At 43.4% G+C, this 17,142-nt stretch overlaps 1 protein-coding gene across 1 annotated transcript in view; it reads right to left on the bottom strand.

Moving 5' to 3' along the window:
* hs6st1a (heparan sulfate 6-O-sulfotransferase 1a) overlaps window positions 1-16,719 on the bottom strand; it is a 53,636-nt gene extending 36,917 nt beyond the window's left edge. Inside the window, exon 1 of the mRNA XM_034858029.1 lies at window positions 15,898-16,719. Coding sequence (XP_034713920.1) covers window positions 15,898-16,397 — 500 coding nt within the window. The 5' untranslated portion in view covers window positions 16,398-16,719. The remainder of the gene's footprint in view (window positions 1-15,897) is intronic.
* Window positions 16,720-17,142: the final 423 nt, after the last annotated feature.

Below are 17,142 nucleotides of genomic sequence, written 5' to 3'. Positions count from 1 at the left end.
ACACACACACACACACACACACACACACACACACACACACACACACACACACACACACACAAACACGCACCAAAAGGGCTGCCCTCTTTACGCTGATTAACATTCCATTAGGGGAGGAGGGGAGACGAAGAGATACTTTCACTCACCTTCTTGCCCTCTTGTTTTCCTTCCATTTTTGTTACACTTTACCTCTGCTACCTTTTTACTCCCTTGAACTCCAACTGTTTACTCCCTTTCTCATTTTTCCCGAGCCTCTGTCCGTTGGCCTTCTTGAACGCAATTATCCCTCCCTTCAATTTTCCTTCTCCATAGCACTTTCATTAAGCCCTTTCCCTGTCTTCTTACCTCCATCCCAATTGTTTTCCTGCAGTAACGCTGATGTCCCTTTGCTTCTATGTGTTGCTGAGGCATGTCGTGGCAGGCCCGTTACTTAACTCGCAGGCTTACAAGAACCTTACTGACTCACCACAATGGATCGAGTGTGTCATTCACACACTGATGTATACTGATTAATAGTTAGAAAGCTAATGTATTGCTATGAATGAGCTGCAGCTTAAATGTAGACAATCAAACACATCCACACACTCTCATTCTGGTGATCACAATAACAAAAACTAAAAAATGTAGGGGTTTCATTCATTTACACCTCCTCTGCTTTAGTACGTGGTTATTTTGACAAACGTTTACACTAGTGCTTAATTACAATTAATCATTCATTTCTTATTGTCCCATTATTTTTTCTCATTTTAATGCTCTTATCAACATGCGAAAAAGGATCGGCTAGCTTTGTGCAAATGTTTTTATACTGAAAAACAACGCTGGCATGTAGCCCACTGTAGTGTTCCAATTCACATGTAGCATTCTCACTTGGAGCAAATAATCTCTCACACAATGTAACACTGTCCATCAATTAAAGGGTGAAAAAAATACATTGACGAGGGGGCGGAGAATAGGCATCAGCTGTGTGCTTGGCCATCAAGTGGTACTTCAGACTGGATGTACGGCGATGACAGCTCAGTTAACAACGACAAAACCCACAGATCACTTTGGCAACTTATTGGCATCCATTTCGCCATCCACTCAAAACGAAACGTTACTACTCTTTGACCGGCTCGCAAGCCCAAACAAGTGTGTGCAGCGTGCCTGTTTTGTTTGCTGTATAGCTAGATCCGCCATGGTGTTGTAGTTTTTCTAATTTCACTTTACATGTGAAAAAAAACTACAAAGTTTGCTAGGCCAAAAAGAACGTCAATCTCGGGATTAAAAAAAACTCTGGCCAGAGTGGAGATTTTTTAAATCTTTGTTTGGCCGTTCGCACGTAAATTGTAACAAACAGAGGTATGGCAGCCGAGGAACTGAGGAAGAGAAGAGAGAGAAAGTGATTTGTTGCTATTATTGCTATTTTCGGGATTCTGATTGGCTCAACGTGGGCTTGAGCGCCTAGTTACACTGCCACCTATAGGTTAGGCATTGACGATGGCATACATTCATGGGTATGTGCAGACACTTTTCTGAAAACTGGTGTGCACAATGTTATTTTGGACACCGGAGAGGTTGAAATGTTCGTTTATACAAATTTGTCTTATTAGACCTGTGACTCACGTATGGCTCCACACCTGCTCTCTCAAAGCCGTTGGTTTTCACTGGCACGCGGCAGCTTGTGTGTGCCCGTGATAATGAAGCATTGCCTAATGAGGACAGTGTGTGTACACACCTATTCAAATGCTTGATTTTCAATGGATTCCCAGTGAATGCAATTCCTCTACTTTATGTCTTCCCTAACTTTAAAAAGGCCAAAAAACTGGCAATTTGTTGACATGTTTGACGCTTATTAGATCATTACAAGACTTTATATGTTTCTCTAGGCTACAAATCTGTCTGCTGCCATTTACATACATAAGTGAGAGACATTTTTAGAAACGTTGTAAAATATGATGTAGTCCAACACTTCCACTACATAAATACAGCTCAAACATAACCAGAGTTGTGTCTGCGAGAGTGTCAACACAACCTAAAAAAAAGGTAGAATTAATCACTGTTTTTGCATGGCAAGGTGCATCTAACACACTTGTAACTGCAATTCAGTATTAGTGTTAGCTGCATGTTTGTCTCTTAAACATACAAAAGTTCAAATCCGCTCCAAACAATATCTGCCATTTGACCTACAAACAGGTCGAGAGTAGAACTCAATCAAAAAGTCAATTAACCGGCTGACTGAAAATGAATCGTGTACAATTTTGACTAGCTATTAAAAGCTTTTTTTCAAGAAAAAAATGCCAAAGGTAACCTATTTTCTCAGCTGTGAGGATTGGTTGCTTTTCTTTGTCTTACGTGTTGATAAACTAAACTTCCTTGAGTTGGGGATTGTTGGTCGGAAAAAAAAATTGTTTTTCACCATTTTTGAACAATTAAATAAAGAAAATAACTTTAAAAATAATCATTAGTTGCAGTTTTAGTTGCGAGAATGTCAAAATATATACCTTTTCTTTATAAAAGAGAAAAAAACAGGTAACTGTCCCCGGTTGCCAAAATGAAAGCAAATTTTCTAATGCTATGTAAATACCTACTGAGGAACTGATAAATCTGACCCAACCAGTTTTCTTGCTGGCTATGCACATGATCACCTGCTAGTTAAGCAGGAGACCATCCATACAGCATACATACATCCCCACACAAACAAGTCGAGTCATAAAAGAAATCTCCTCTCCCTCATACAAAAAGTGAACAGCCACAAAAACAAAGCGTGACAGACTTCCAGTTATGACTTATTACTCGAGGGAGAAAAACAAATAAACGACAGAACAATGAAGAGGCGAAAGACGGTTGAAAAGTACCCTGGCACACCTACAAGCACTGCATCTTTACAAGTTAGGCAACAGTGTATACAAGACCACACAACCACATTTGTGACATCCGTAAAAAAACACTCACAAAGAGAGATGAACAAAAAAAAAAAACATGTGCATATCTGTGTGTGGGAGCCAGACTCCAGCTGAGAGGGGGAGCAATAGCAATTCCCACTGACCTGTAAACTAGCTAAGCCAGCCACCTCAAAAAAAAAGAGGAATGAAAAAAAAAAATAAAGAGGGAGAATGTCAGTGAGCACGAAGGTGAGGAAAATACTGAGGGAGAGATTTAGAAATACTGGCGAGGGGCCGCTGCGTAGTTACGCGCGCACACACACACACACACACACACACACACACACACACACACACACACACACACAGATTACGGGAAGGAACAGGCATCCACACTCCTTTGTACTGCCGGCTCAAGTGAAAAGACTGAAGGAAAGATGGGACAGAGAGAAGACAGACAGACAGAAAAAGGAGAAAGGGATAACGTATGAGGCATTTGCACGCAACCAACACGACAAAAAAACAAAAAACTGTGTGTGTAAGTGTGGAAAGTGACGCTGTATGGGTGTGTAGATGTTTTGGAGTGTGTCCCTCCATTGCTTTTGTGACTCCCGAGGTTCCCTGCGGTCAAGAGCGGATCCTCTTTCTCTCTCGTGCCCTCTTTTCATACACTTGTTCACCCTCTTTTTTATACACTCACTCCCCGTCCCCTCCCTCTCTTTTAGCGCAGCGCTGAATGGCCCTCTCTCTCTGATGAGTGACTGATGAATGAAGTAGCTCTTTGAAGTCAAGAGTCACAGCAAGGCTGGTCAAGCGTGAAGAGATGCCGGACAAAAGACGGCAGAGAGAGAAGAGAGAAAGGAAGGGAGGAAGAAGAAGAAAAAAAAAGAAGAAAAAACGGGTAAGAGGGGGCGGGGTGGCATATTCAACAAGGGACGGCGTCAAACAGTGAACATCCATAAAGTCAGTGACGGACGGAGGCTGAATGTGCCTGGCAGAAGGAGAGAGTGTGAAAGAGAGCGTGGTCTGCATTTTTGCATGAGTGCCTTGGAGTATTTGCATTGTTTTGGCGCTCAACATGCAAAAAGAATGCATCACGCAACACATGACGGAGTGAAATCTTTGTGGAACATGCCTTCTGGACTACAGAGGCAGTCTGAAGGTCTTTTTATCTGCCTCTACTCACCCTCTTTAATTGCTATGGACACAAATAGGCAAACAGATTGCATTCGGGAGAGTAGAGACATTACCCTGACAGTCCCACCTCATTTATTTACTTTTGGTGGTTATCTTTTTTTTTTGTGCTTTTTTTGAGACATTGCAGTCATTGTTTTGGTTTTCTGTTACCATCTGCAGATGATTAGCTTTTTAGTCTTATAACCATAGTAGTTCTTTTTTTATGTGTATACCTTAAAAATCTTATTTTTTTCAAGCTCAATCCCACTCCTTCCCTGCCCCTTAATAGGGGCCTTCAATAGGATGTCCGCGTACATGAGGATTTGTTTTGAAGTGACTTGCCTGGTTAAAGAAAGCTCAACTCAAACAGAAAACTACAATTTACTCAGGGAACATGTCTGGGCAGACCTTGATCCACCTCTGAAAGCTTCTCAGTGCTTTAAAAAGCTCCTTAGTGGTGGTGTAGGCCTAATATTGGTTGGAAACCTTGGCGCTGCCACCAAGAATCTCTTGGCTATCTGGGAACAAACACCAGCCTTCGTGCCTCTTTGCTGCAGAGAATATGAAATTTAGATGACAGCTGTTAGATAGTCATTGTTTTGGTTTAATTTGTCCAGTAAACAGAAAGGGAGATACCCCGCCAAGTCAAATAAAAAAAAATAAAAAACAACTGAATGATTTGAATATCTCAGGCTGTTAATAGACAGTGTGGTAGCTGATGCTTACGGATTTATCCACCACAGACACATGTTATCAGCATTTGAGGGGCCTTGGGGAGGTGGGAGTTTTGGAAACCGTCTGCCTTCCATCACAGGGAAAAGACATTGCAGGTTGGATTTATCTCCGTGTGACCAAAACACAGGGTCGTCTAGCAAGTTAAACCTGGCTCAACTTCTGCTAGACCACAATGCAACGTCATCCGGCAAGGCACTGCCATCGCCGATCAAATACATGCAAGTGTACGTTCCTGCTATAAAAATGTTTTATGTAATTGCTATACGTCTACTGTTTACCATCATTTATAACCGAAGATAAAATCATTCCTGCCGTATAAAGTGCAGTGCATTGCCCTCTTTGATAGGCCTTCAAATTCATGGATCTATAACTATCATAATTCGTATCGCTACTTGAAACAACACGCACCGACCGGCGCAGGGCTCCTGTCAGTCCGAAGGACCGCTAGCCCCCAGTTGAGTCATTTAGCTAGGATAAAAGGACAGCCCTCTCGCCAATTACGTTACCTCATCGACGACATACAGTACAACGATGTTCAGATTGAGTTATTTTTAGATAATCTGTCAACTCTCATATTTATGAGCCTCCTTGTCTCAGTGCATGCATTGTTTTAGTTTTGTGCAACAACTGCAGCGCCACCGCTAGTTTAGCGTTGTGAATAGGATTCTATTCTATTCTGGGTTGCCAGTTAGCATGTTGTACAAATATAAAATGCATATTAACCCTCTCTTGCATGGTGATGCCATGACTTGCCTTTTTTCACAATAAACCATATAAAATGCATTGTTTTCGATTTAATTGTGTATGGTATTTTAATATATAATAGGGATTTTATTTTGAATTGTCATTAATTTTATGACTTCACATAACCAGGAAATCCTGTTTCCTCGTCCATTTTCCGGACACGTGCCATGCCGCAGGTACGTCCAAGTCCCCTATTGCTGGTTTGACGGCGGAAAAAAGGGGTCTGTGCGCCAGGTGCATGGTTCAAAAGTGTTGTACTTAGGGTCTTCATTAAGTCATAGGTGTGTTTTGGGCGTAACATGCAATAAACCAATCAGAGTGTCATCTCCCATTCCGTTTAAAAGCCAGCCGCGTTTGTACCTAGGTGCTTTGCTATTATGATGGCGGATTTGCACCATATTATTTTTATATGTAATCTTTTGCATGTGTGTGTTTGTGTGTGTGTGTGTGTGTGTGTGTGTGTGTGTGTGTGTGTAACAAGCATAAGCAAGTGTGTGCACTGTGCATAAGCCTAGGCAAATTTTACTAATGTGCTGTTCAAATAACATTGAAATGCTTTGCTATTGACTTTAGACCAGGTTTTCATTAGTCAATGGCACAATCACTTTCTGCTGCCTCAAGATAGCAATATGCCAAGAATTCACCTGAACACACCTCCCTGTAAGACCAGTACGCCCATGGGCGCAAAGATGGGCGCAGGTGCATTTGCTATTTAAACGACGCGGGCGCTGGACGGTCTTCATACAGCAAAGACAGTTGCGTCGGGCTTTGCGCCGCGCTGGTTGTAAGATCGGGCCATTATAGTCTTTTAGTCCTATGAATGTACAAACACTGTACTCTCCGTGCGTAGGAGCTTTTGAAAGTGATCTAATATACTTATCTGCATCAATTTTACAGTCTCACATAAAGTAGAAAAAATAGGAGCAGGTGGAGGTTTAGTATCTTCCTCAAAGACAACAACACAAGGCTGTCTGCAGACATATTGCATATTGTAATCAATCTGAGGATTTCACTGTTGCAAGACTACTTCCCAAACTTCTCTCATCAGGTTTTACAGGAGAGCAGATTGTTTTCAAAGGAGTTGAAGGGCTGAATGGGTTTCAAGGAGCCACTTTCTACTATTCCCTTTGTAATTGTAAATACATGCAAGTGAACATCACCCCCAGACCACCAGATCTTTCTGTCAGTGCACACGAGAGATAAAAAAACAAGTCACAGGCACACACGAAAACAAGGAGGGCTTCTCCATCGTACAGTTCTCAAGGGTAAAAGAGCGAACACTACACTCCTCGTGTGTTTATCTCAATCTCACATCAGATCAGATCACTGGCAGATAAAAGCACTTCCTGACACATCACTTCCTCTCTCTGGACGAAGCTGACACACGCTGGGAAACCCAAAACGACAGGGCGGTGGCGAGGAGGATGGAGAAGTGTAACTTTTTTTTTGACGGACCAAAAGGGAGAGGAGAAGGGGAAGCAGAGGTGGTGTACAACATTTTTAAGTATATAGGGAGAAAAAGGTGAAAACTGGTTACTCGTGGCCCAGATCCACAGGGCTGTGTGTGGGTTAAGAGGAGGCTGCAGAGCGGCAAGAGACAAAGAGACACTAAGAATAGTATCACTGGATTAGCATTAACACTGACCTTTATCCAGCGCAAAGGCACTCCCTCAATTGATCTTTACTGCCGTTACAGGAGAAGCCTGTCCTACTTTTTACTGTTAAGTTTGACTCAACAATTGGACCATGTTGAGTTATCCAGATAAGGAGACATATTTATTTAACCCTTATTTTTCCAAATCTGCTGCTTACACAAAAGATTGTGTGTGTGTGTGTGTGTTGGGGGGTGATCAATTACTTGTTTTCACACACGTGTTTAATTACATTATTAACGATCTCTTAACAATATGTGCTAGAAGTTTAGTGGAAGCCCTGTTGTAAACGATTTTGCCAGCTGAAGTCAATTATCATTAATCGGCCAAACGGCAAACTAAAACGCACGGCAGCTGTCTGGTTAATATGTCCTCTGCATACTGTTCACGCTCAGCCAAAGATGGTGTCCCCCCCCCCCCAAAAAAGCAATACGGTCCACTTGAGCGCAAACTTAAAACTGGAACTTCCGTAGGAGCCTAATTCACATTCACATTGGTAACAACACTGACAATTAAACATCCAACCTTGGAACAGAGGCGTTCAGAACACTATGTGGCGTAGGGACAGTGGACAGTGTCTTTTTGTTGTTCAATTTGTCATTATTACCATTAAAAGGATAACTTTGTAGCCTTTTCAATAAGTAGAATGACAAAAAGTCCTAATAACTTTAGAAAAATATTAAGTAACAGCCTTTTTAATGTCATCTTACCAAGTGTGGGTAAATCTTATAGAAATGTCAGAAAGACCTCAAAAACTAAAAACTGAATTTTACCAAAAGGTATTAATTCTAGGCGCGCTTCATACGTTTTCTACAGCTTTCAATCTGAATATCTAAATGGTGTTTAATGAGATGCAGTTTAAACCTCCAGAGAAAATCAATTAGTTGACCAGTAAAGAAACTACTGTTTCCAAGGTGATATATGAACTACACAGTTTGATCTTCTTAAAATATTATCCACACTGCATCTGTCCAGGAGTAGGCTTGCCCAACTCTATCCAGAATTTGACCCTACCTGTCAACAGTGCAACCTGGACTCAGCAACCTATTAGACACTCTTGAACATTTGACAAGGCCATGTTTTTGGCATTTTTGGCACATAGGAGGTCTGAATCCCCCCCCGCCCCTCCACAGGCCACACATTCACACGGCAAGAACCCAGACACATGCAACCCTTGCTTGAATGCACAAACGAAGAGCTGCCCTACAGCAAAGCGGATAAACCAAGTGTAGCAGAACAAGAATCACTGTTTTTTGTCCTTTGCTCTCTTTCCATGAATGGCATCAGCACTTTAGCTCTTCTGGTGGGGCACTCACATGCACAGACGCACACACATGCACACAGACAAAAGACACTGAAGTGCAGGGATGGCAAGATGGGCAGAGCGGAGAGGAGTGATAGGAAAAAAAGACCTGGTGAGGCTTGGAAGGATGCAGACACAATACTCTCATTCATTCTGTTTTGGGGATTTGGTAAAGGTTAGCTTACTGTGTGTGTGTTCCCAAAAAGAAGACAGTCCCAATCAGTTAAAACTCCTCCCCCTAATTCAAAGACGCAGTATGGGATTTGCATTTCCCCCACAATTCAATTAGTACGCCTGTCAGCCTCTCTTCTCCGTTCACATGCCTGCATTGGCCATCTCTTCGCTCTCACACATACAAAAATGCTCCCACGGACACACATCAGCTTCATGAATGGATGCATTTATTCATAAACACACACATGCAGGAGATTGATGCAATTATTTGTTTGTTTACAAAAAAAATGAGAGGCGCTCAAACTGAGAGACATGAAGGAGCTCTGGGGTCACATCCTGTCTGGACTTGTCACATTCAGGGATGTGAAAAGACAGTGCTGTTAATGGATGCAGAGAGCAGTCCCTGGGGATGTCTTCTCTCTCTCTCTCTCTCTCTGTCCCTCTGCATCTAAGAAGAAGGGAAGCAGGGAAAAGACAGGGAGTGCCATCAAAGAATAGGGCACCATGGGGCGGGGGGTGTTAAAAGAAAGAGACACTCGTGTAGCAAGTGAGCACACGAAACCGACAAGGCCAAACCGGATTTAGAAACCAGGAACTAGGATCAGCCACAGACGCACTGACTCTGCCGCGAGGCCAGCTAATGACTTCAGCTAGCCTCTTGTCTGATTAATAGCCTGTAATCCCATTCTCATGGATAGCATGCCACAGCATTCCTCTGCACCACTCATTAACCACTTTAGAAAGGCCCACTAATCACCCAGTCGCTTTTTGCTAGCAAGGCTAATGCTAGGCTAGGCTAATCAATAGGGAGTAATCCTGTTGGCGGAGCTGCTGAAGCGTAGCGCCCCTCATTACCAGCCATAGAAATGTCTGCTAATCATTCACCGCACGGTTATTTGTCCACAGGGCCGAAGAATCACTTTGGTGTGTGTGTGGGGGGGTGTGTGTGGGGGTGTGTGTGTGTGTGTGTCGGGTGGTGGGGGTTTGACATTTGACAGTCGGCGGCAGAGGGTGGAAGAGACAGAGTGACACGCAGAGACTCACAGAGGTTGTGTAATGATTAAGAAACACATCACTCTTGCTTTTCTTTCCCGCTCGCTCTCCCCATCTGCCCTCTGTGTCAAGCATGCAGCCAGATCGGATCTGGAAAGGCTCTGCTCAATGTCGGCGTCATTCAAGTTTTATCAAATCGATGAAAAAGCCTCTGCGATCCATAATAGCTAATCAATAATGAAGCCTTGCAGGCGGAGCAAAGATAACCCTTTCCAGACCACCAGATCAGGCGGATCCTTGTCGTGTCCCGTCTTTAAATGTGCACTGAGGCGAAACAGCTGGGGCTAATCGATGGCGGCAACACTCTTACCTCAACTTGACCGTACGGGGTTTGTATTTCGGATAGTTTAATGTGGATTTAAAGTCTTGACCAAATACTTTAATATCAACATTGCGGTGATATTCTAGGGTTGACAATTGCTGTTTTAACAAAATATCTTCACACTTACATTTTAGATAAATATTCATCAATATTGTGGACATAATGTCTTGGGAAAAGGAAAATAATAGAACAGGTAGAACAGTCTGGTAAGATCTGAAAGGTACATCACTTTACTGTAAGGTAGCCTTGAAAATCAGGAAAAGACAACGCTTATGTCATTTCCCCATATTACGAAATCCAAAATCTAAGGCCATTTCTAGTCTCATATCACAATATTGGTATACAATTGATATATTGCCCGGTCCTATGTTGATTCAATCATCCTTCTAAACAAAACTAGAATCCATACCTTACTTTGATAATGAGCTTTTTTCTCAACACTTGGCCTTAACCGGGCCATTTTGCAACAACAGCCAAACAGTTGCCTGCTGACAAATGGCTGCAAGCGGCCGGTATGACAGGGAGTCCAACTGAAAGCACTGTGTGTGTGGCCGGGGGCCCAACAGAGGCATCCCCATACCCTCTTGAGCTGTACCTGTATTGAACTCTTGTATTCGAGGGTAAGCAGCGGTGTAGCTGAGAGAGGCCTGTCAACACATGCCTCAAGCTTCTGGAGAGGAAAACACATCGGGCGTATATCACACTCTTTTATGTGTGAGATTGAGTGTGAGTTGACCATCCTTATATTGTGAAGGGCAGAGCACAAAACGTGAAGAACCACTTGCTCGACTGCATTATCTGCTGTTGGTGTGCTGATCTAGTGTTATATTTGAGACCAACATTAAATACAAAGTTAGAATATCGTTTGAGTGAGCGACAAACAAATGTGGTACCGTTAATAACCGCATTTGTGAGTTTATTCTTGAAACCACGTCGAAAACAACACTTCTATCTACAACCAAAGGGCTAAAATGTAAATAGATACATTTTACACATTCTGTCCTCAAAAAAGTAGTCCACTAAAATAATCATTTCATGTTTGATAAACAGGTGTCAACTTGAATACACATAGTTCTAATTAGTTCAGTATGCGCAGGCCCAGGATGAGTGGACATAACCGGCTTTGGAGGGCCTGGCCGCCAGCGCTTAAACCCGACTAATCAGATTGGATTAACACCAACCTGCCTGGCTCCGCATGAGTGTGTGTGTGCACTCATTTAGACATGGGCATGCACACACATACACACACACACATATTTTGCTATATGCCAATCAGCCAGGGCTGTCTCTGTAGCTTCCTGGAGTTCATCTGGATTCTGGGTTGTGCTGGCTGGCTGATGGCACCATGCTGAGCTACCACATGCACACGCATCCGCTCTCACGCCACGCACACACACACACACACACACACACACATACACATAGAGCCAGCTTAGAGTGCAGTGATTTGTGCTGTGAATGTGAAACAGACCTATTGAAAGAAGAGTAATGCCCAGTGCTTGACAACCGTGCTAATTGACAGCAATGAAACTAAACGCGTTCACCCTCTACTTTTATCTTTTCAATCATTGCCTGACAGCTCTCCTCTTGTCCCACATTCATCTCATCCTCTTCCTCTTATGACTCTTCATCACCTCCATATCCTCCTCCCTTCTCCGTGCCCCCCTTGTCCTTTCCCTCCCCTGTTCCTCATACTCATACATGTAATCATTCATTAAAACCAAGGCAGTTGTCCATTAGGCCAAGCAGCCATTTTGGAAATTGCAGTAACTCTTCCATGAAAAGACATTTCCTCTAATGCGGTAGTCACGCTCGGAGGGAGAGGGAGACGACGGCAAAGGAGAGAAAGAAAGACGAGTGGGCAGAGATGGAGAGAGGAGGAAAGAGGAGAGAGAGAGAAAAGTGAAGGAGAGAGATAGAGAGTGAGCCCCCGGCCATAAAGCCACCAAGCGGAAAGCAAGCCTGCTGTTTGATTAGAGAGTGACACCATCATGGAGGGAAGGATGCAGGAAAGGACGGAAAGAGAGGGAGAGAAAGTGTTTCAGAGGAGGGGATAAAGAGGAGGCGGGAAAGAAAGAGATGGAGAGAAAAAACAGGGAGTGATTTGAGAGGGCCAAGTAGAGGCAGTAAAATTAGCCCCATCACTTCGCTTACTAAAAACGCTCTATGACACACTAGGATTAAACACACACACACACACACACACACGATGTGTGCACAAACACACATGCACAGGACAGATGGTATCCTCCGTCTGAAAGTGTGGCTATAATTTGAGTAAAGTGGTAGATACCTCCTTAGCCAATTAAAAGCCCCACATCAAGGCCTTTCATTAGGGGCTGTGTCTGTTTAGTTTCACACACTCATTAGTGTGTGTTCTACTATGTATGTAGTTGTGTGTATTAAATTGTCCCATGGGACCACTGAAGAACATTTAAAGTGATATAAGGGGTGGGAAACGACATATCCACCGTGAGTCGCACTCAGCCGAGTATGAGAGTCATTTTCTCCCACAATGCCACTGTTCATCTCAATCTCATCTCCAATCAAAGACGGACCTGTCTCTCCTATTAGGAGCCATTCATCTCACGGCCGCTTGCTGCAGCCTAATGTGCCTCCCTCTAAAGCTGACACATCTGTCACCAGACCAAACTGAGCCTAATCCATCGGGGCATTTTCTCTCCCACAATTTATGATATATACTGAATTTGAAAACCCACCGTATTCAATCCAATTCCTTCAATGTCTCGAAAACGTTTGTATGCTCTCTTGAAGCACAAACATTTTGAAGAAACTGTGCGACACGCGGTATCTGTAGAATCAATACATCATACAGCCATGACAACAGGGCCTGGCAAATGTTGTTCTATCAATACTAAAGACTTCGATTGTGGCTTTGTACACAAAGAAAAAGCCATAAATGTAGACCTGGCTGTCTCTCGGTCTTTTAAATAGCAACTACTGTGCTCGCGTAGTCATTATACTCGGCTGTACAATACCACAACAAGTAAAGCGGAAAAAATACTAATCAATTCAAGTCATTTATTTTGACATTTTGTGGTTCCGAGTTTTCAAATGTGAATAGGATTTTAGGTGTTCTACAATAGCAAACGGAACATTTTTGAATATATTGGTGTCTTTCGGAGTGTTAGATAAAATAACCAATTTAAATATGTCAACATAGGCTCTGCAATTTTCTTGCATCCTGCTGGCACGGCTAACCAATAAGGGAAATATTTATTGCAGGCCTAAACATTGGCACATATTTGTTTTCATGATCAAATGAGAGCATTCAGAAGAATGACAGTAAATGTAAATTACAAACTTTAAATTCTTAAATCTATTTGTCGGTTTTCATGTTTTTGCCCTATGTGGATGTGTTTTCTGACATCAGGAAGGCATATTAATGTGCTTGAATCCAGCTGATGGAAATGGTCCTAATTCACATTTTATTTTTGCAGCATTAAAAACGTTTGTGTAAAATTCACTTGACAGCCGGATAAGAAGACAGCTGCAGAGAGATGCTGGATCCCAACACTAGAACTGCTGTCTTGTCAAATATTCCTACAACGGTTTTCTGTTTCCCACAGTTAACAATGCAGCTCCAAAGCACTTCCTCCACAAGTGTGCAGGTACAAGGTGTGTCAGACACAAAAAAAACACTGGCTAGGGCTAAAGACTGTTTATCTCCACCACGCTGACAATGTGCACAGCTGATTTTAAAGTCATGTGCACGACACTGCACCAAGACAATCTCACCGCTGTTCTGTAAACACAGATGATCTTAATCACACTTTCTCTGGCCTCTCCGCCACACTGCTACTGCCTTTAAGACCAATGTCCCTAAACAAGCATTACCACAGTGATACAAGAGAGGCAAACAATGAGGGATACACACACACACACACACACACACACGGGAAAGCAGTCAATGACACCGAAAAATGAACAAAAACAGGAAGGGAAAGTGTTATTCCAGTTTCTCTTCAACGCTCCTCATTGCAGCGATTCACTTCACTTCCCTGTGGAAGTAGAGCTGCATGTAATATGGAGAAGCATTGTTTTTCTTCAGGGTGCTATTAAACTTGTAGTGCCTTGGTTCCCTGTCAGAAGTGATAGGATAGCCGATTACACCAGAGGCAAGAGATCCTCTCCTCTCCCGTGCATGTATACCTAGACCGCTCATTTGCGCTGGCTTCCTGTCTCTTTCTGCTTCCATGGCCTCTTCAGGTGCACACAGAGACAGACACACTCAGACAGACACACAAAAACATGCAAGTTCAGGCTTTAAAACCGTGCTCACAATGTGATGAAAGGCTGTTTATCCTGCTTCCACTGTGATATCTCAGCTCGCCATGCAGAACGGTCGAACACGTTATCACCTCTGACCAGGGGAAACCACGGGAGTCAGGACTGACGCCAGCAGCAAATACCAGCGCTAGTATGTGTGTGTGTGTGTGTGTGTGTGTGTGTGTGTCCCAGCAGTAATAATCACCCGGATTAGAGCGGAGCCAAACCCCCGCAGGGTTCCCCTCTCCCCCCCCCTACCGACCCAGCCCAACTCTGCCCAGCCTGCAACTCTGATCCCCAGTTTGAGCAGCCATGGGAAGCAGAGCAGCCGTCCTGACATCGCCATGCGCCTGGCTGCCAGACAGATGAGAAAAACACCACCCCTCCCCCTGTCCTATTGATCACCCATAGCCAAAATAAAATATTGAACATGCCAAGGCAATACAAAGACACATAACTCATTGAACAAGCATACCCTTAAACCACAAGGGCGCAGTGAAATGGGAAGTTGATACAGCCGTCGATACGTCTGGGTGAGGGATGCAATATGTTGGCAACAACAGTCGAGAGGCGCAGAGAAGAAATGGGTTACAAGATAACTTAATAACAATGTGTGTCGTGTCGGGATACCTCACAATCAATGCAAGGGATTATTATTATTGAGTGGAAATGTTGCCTGGCTGGATGTATTACAGCCCCCCCCCCACCCCCAAGCCTGAAATAAATTTAGCTGAATCCCAGCATGGGAGGGCACCCTGATATTGGCACCTATCAACAATTGTTACTGTTGAGAGAGCTCCTGTTGCATTTGTGGCAGCTCAATGTCCACATTTGTCTCCCAGCAAGCATCTATTATCAATCTACTGTCTCAGGAAGATGCACACCATCCCGGACATTCTTCTTTTACTTTAAACTATACCATAACACTGACCCACTCGGTGAAGAGAAACACCTTTGAGGTTTATTTTGTTATGACACAATTATATGACCTTCTGTTATGCATTATCCTCTCTGGTTACACTTACTACTATATTTATGTGGTGTAGCTTATATACTGGACCAAAAATAGCTGCGTACATTTTGATATTTTGTGTGAAGAAATGCTCTAAAACGGACTGTAAGATAATGTCTATTATAATTGTCTCTCCAGAGGAAGACGCCTGTATTAAAGGATGTTTTGTAATCCAGATAAAGTGGTGTAAGAAGTAGAACTGTCAACAGGAGACAATGTTATGTTATGTTTGTATAACACATTGATTTACATTTTAGTTGAGCGTGATTAGATCGTGACATCTAATCCTACATTAACACAACTTACAGCTCTGTGAGTTTACAATGACCTTATGGTACCTTCAGGTACATTTTTATCTACTGTGGCATCACTGTAATGTTATTTTAAAATGACACATAATAAGATAGTAACGTTAAGCTATTTTAAAAACAGAATTCAGTAATATATTCCTCAAAATTGTGTCTAGGACTTACTATAGCTGGCTTCACAATGTTTGACTGCGTTATTTCCTCAACCTCACACTTGAAAATTCTTCATAATCTACAGACAACTAACCAAACATGAGACAGTTTTACCTTAGATTTTTCTGTTTGTTCTCCTTCTTGTTGAGGACCCCTGGCACACAGTTGGTGAGCTCGGTCCAGTCGGCGTGCAAGCCGCAGCTCCAGCCGGTGGAGAACCGGGAGAAGAGCCAGGTCTCCTTGCGGTTCGGCCGGTAGCAGGTACACTTCTTCTGGCCCGGTCTGCAGTCGCAGGGGACCTCCAGACGTACATTCTGGACCAGGTGCCTGCCGAAGGTAGTCCCCCCGGTCTTCTGGATGTGCAAAAACACAATCACGTCCTCCCCTTTGATTTGGAAATCAATCGTCCTCTCTAGGTCTCTGACGGGGAAGTAGTATTTCTTAACGTAGTGGGGGTCCGGAGTGGGGAAGATGTCCCCCTCGTCTTCTTCCGTGAAATAACCGTGCGGAGAGCCGAAATTGATCACCCCGGGAGCTACGTACTGATAGAGAATCAGCATAAAACACACGGATCCGACGACGATCAACAAGAATTTGCTGCTCCTCTCGACCATGTTCCTTCCAAGTGCGGTTCCTACAGTACGCTACCATTTCCCAGTCAAGCCGACAACAGCGAGCAGGTCTCTCGGCTTCTGCATTCTCTCTCTCCCCCGCCAAGAAGGACTTGTTTTCGGGGTTCAAGAGTGGCTCATTCCCCTTCGTGTTGACCGGTAAAGTTGGCTCATCGTTTACCGAGACCGTTCAACACCCTGAAAGACGCATTGTAACTCACTGAAAGCCCCCCCGTAGCCGACCCTCCCCCGTTTACTTTACTTTGGTTTCCAGTCTACACAACAGGCTCACTGCATCACCATGGAGTTATGTACCCAAGATGCAGCGCGACCTCTACTTTTTCAACGTCTCTCGCTCGCTCTCTCTCTCTGAAAAACGAGGAGAGTCGTTTTAATTTATTGGTTGACACGTAACGACCGCGTCATCTGCTAGCAGCCAATAGATAGATAGATAGATAGAGTGAAAGTGGAACTAATAATTGCAGTCTACGTAGACCTTGTTGGACAAAGTAATAGAAACTCAACAGCTAATCAGCTATTGTCATATCAATGGCTTACTCCATTTGAATGTAACTTACCAAATTATTAGGCTACTACAAGAAATCCACATAGCCAAAATCAAAAGTAAAACCAACGTTGATAACAACTGGAGTAAAAGCTCAAATGTCAGACAACCATGAGATCAACCCTGTTGGTTCACGTTGCTTCTCGCCGTGCTACCGCTGGTGGTCAGCACTGAGTCCTGCTG

This window comes from Etheostoma cragini, chromosome 20 (genome assembly GCF_013103735.1).
Source record: "Etheostoma cragini isolate CJK2018 chromosome 20, CSU_Ecrag_1.0, whole genome shotgun sequence".
Taxonomy (NCBI): Eukaryota; Metazoa; Chordata; class Actinopteri; order Perciformes; family Percidae; genus Etheostoma; species Etheostoma cragini.
This window is presented reverse-complemented; position numbering and strand designations above follow the sequence as displayed.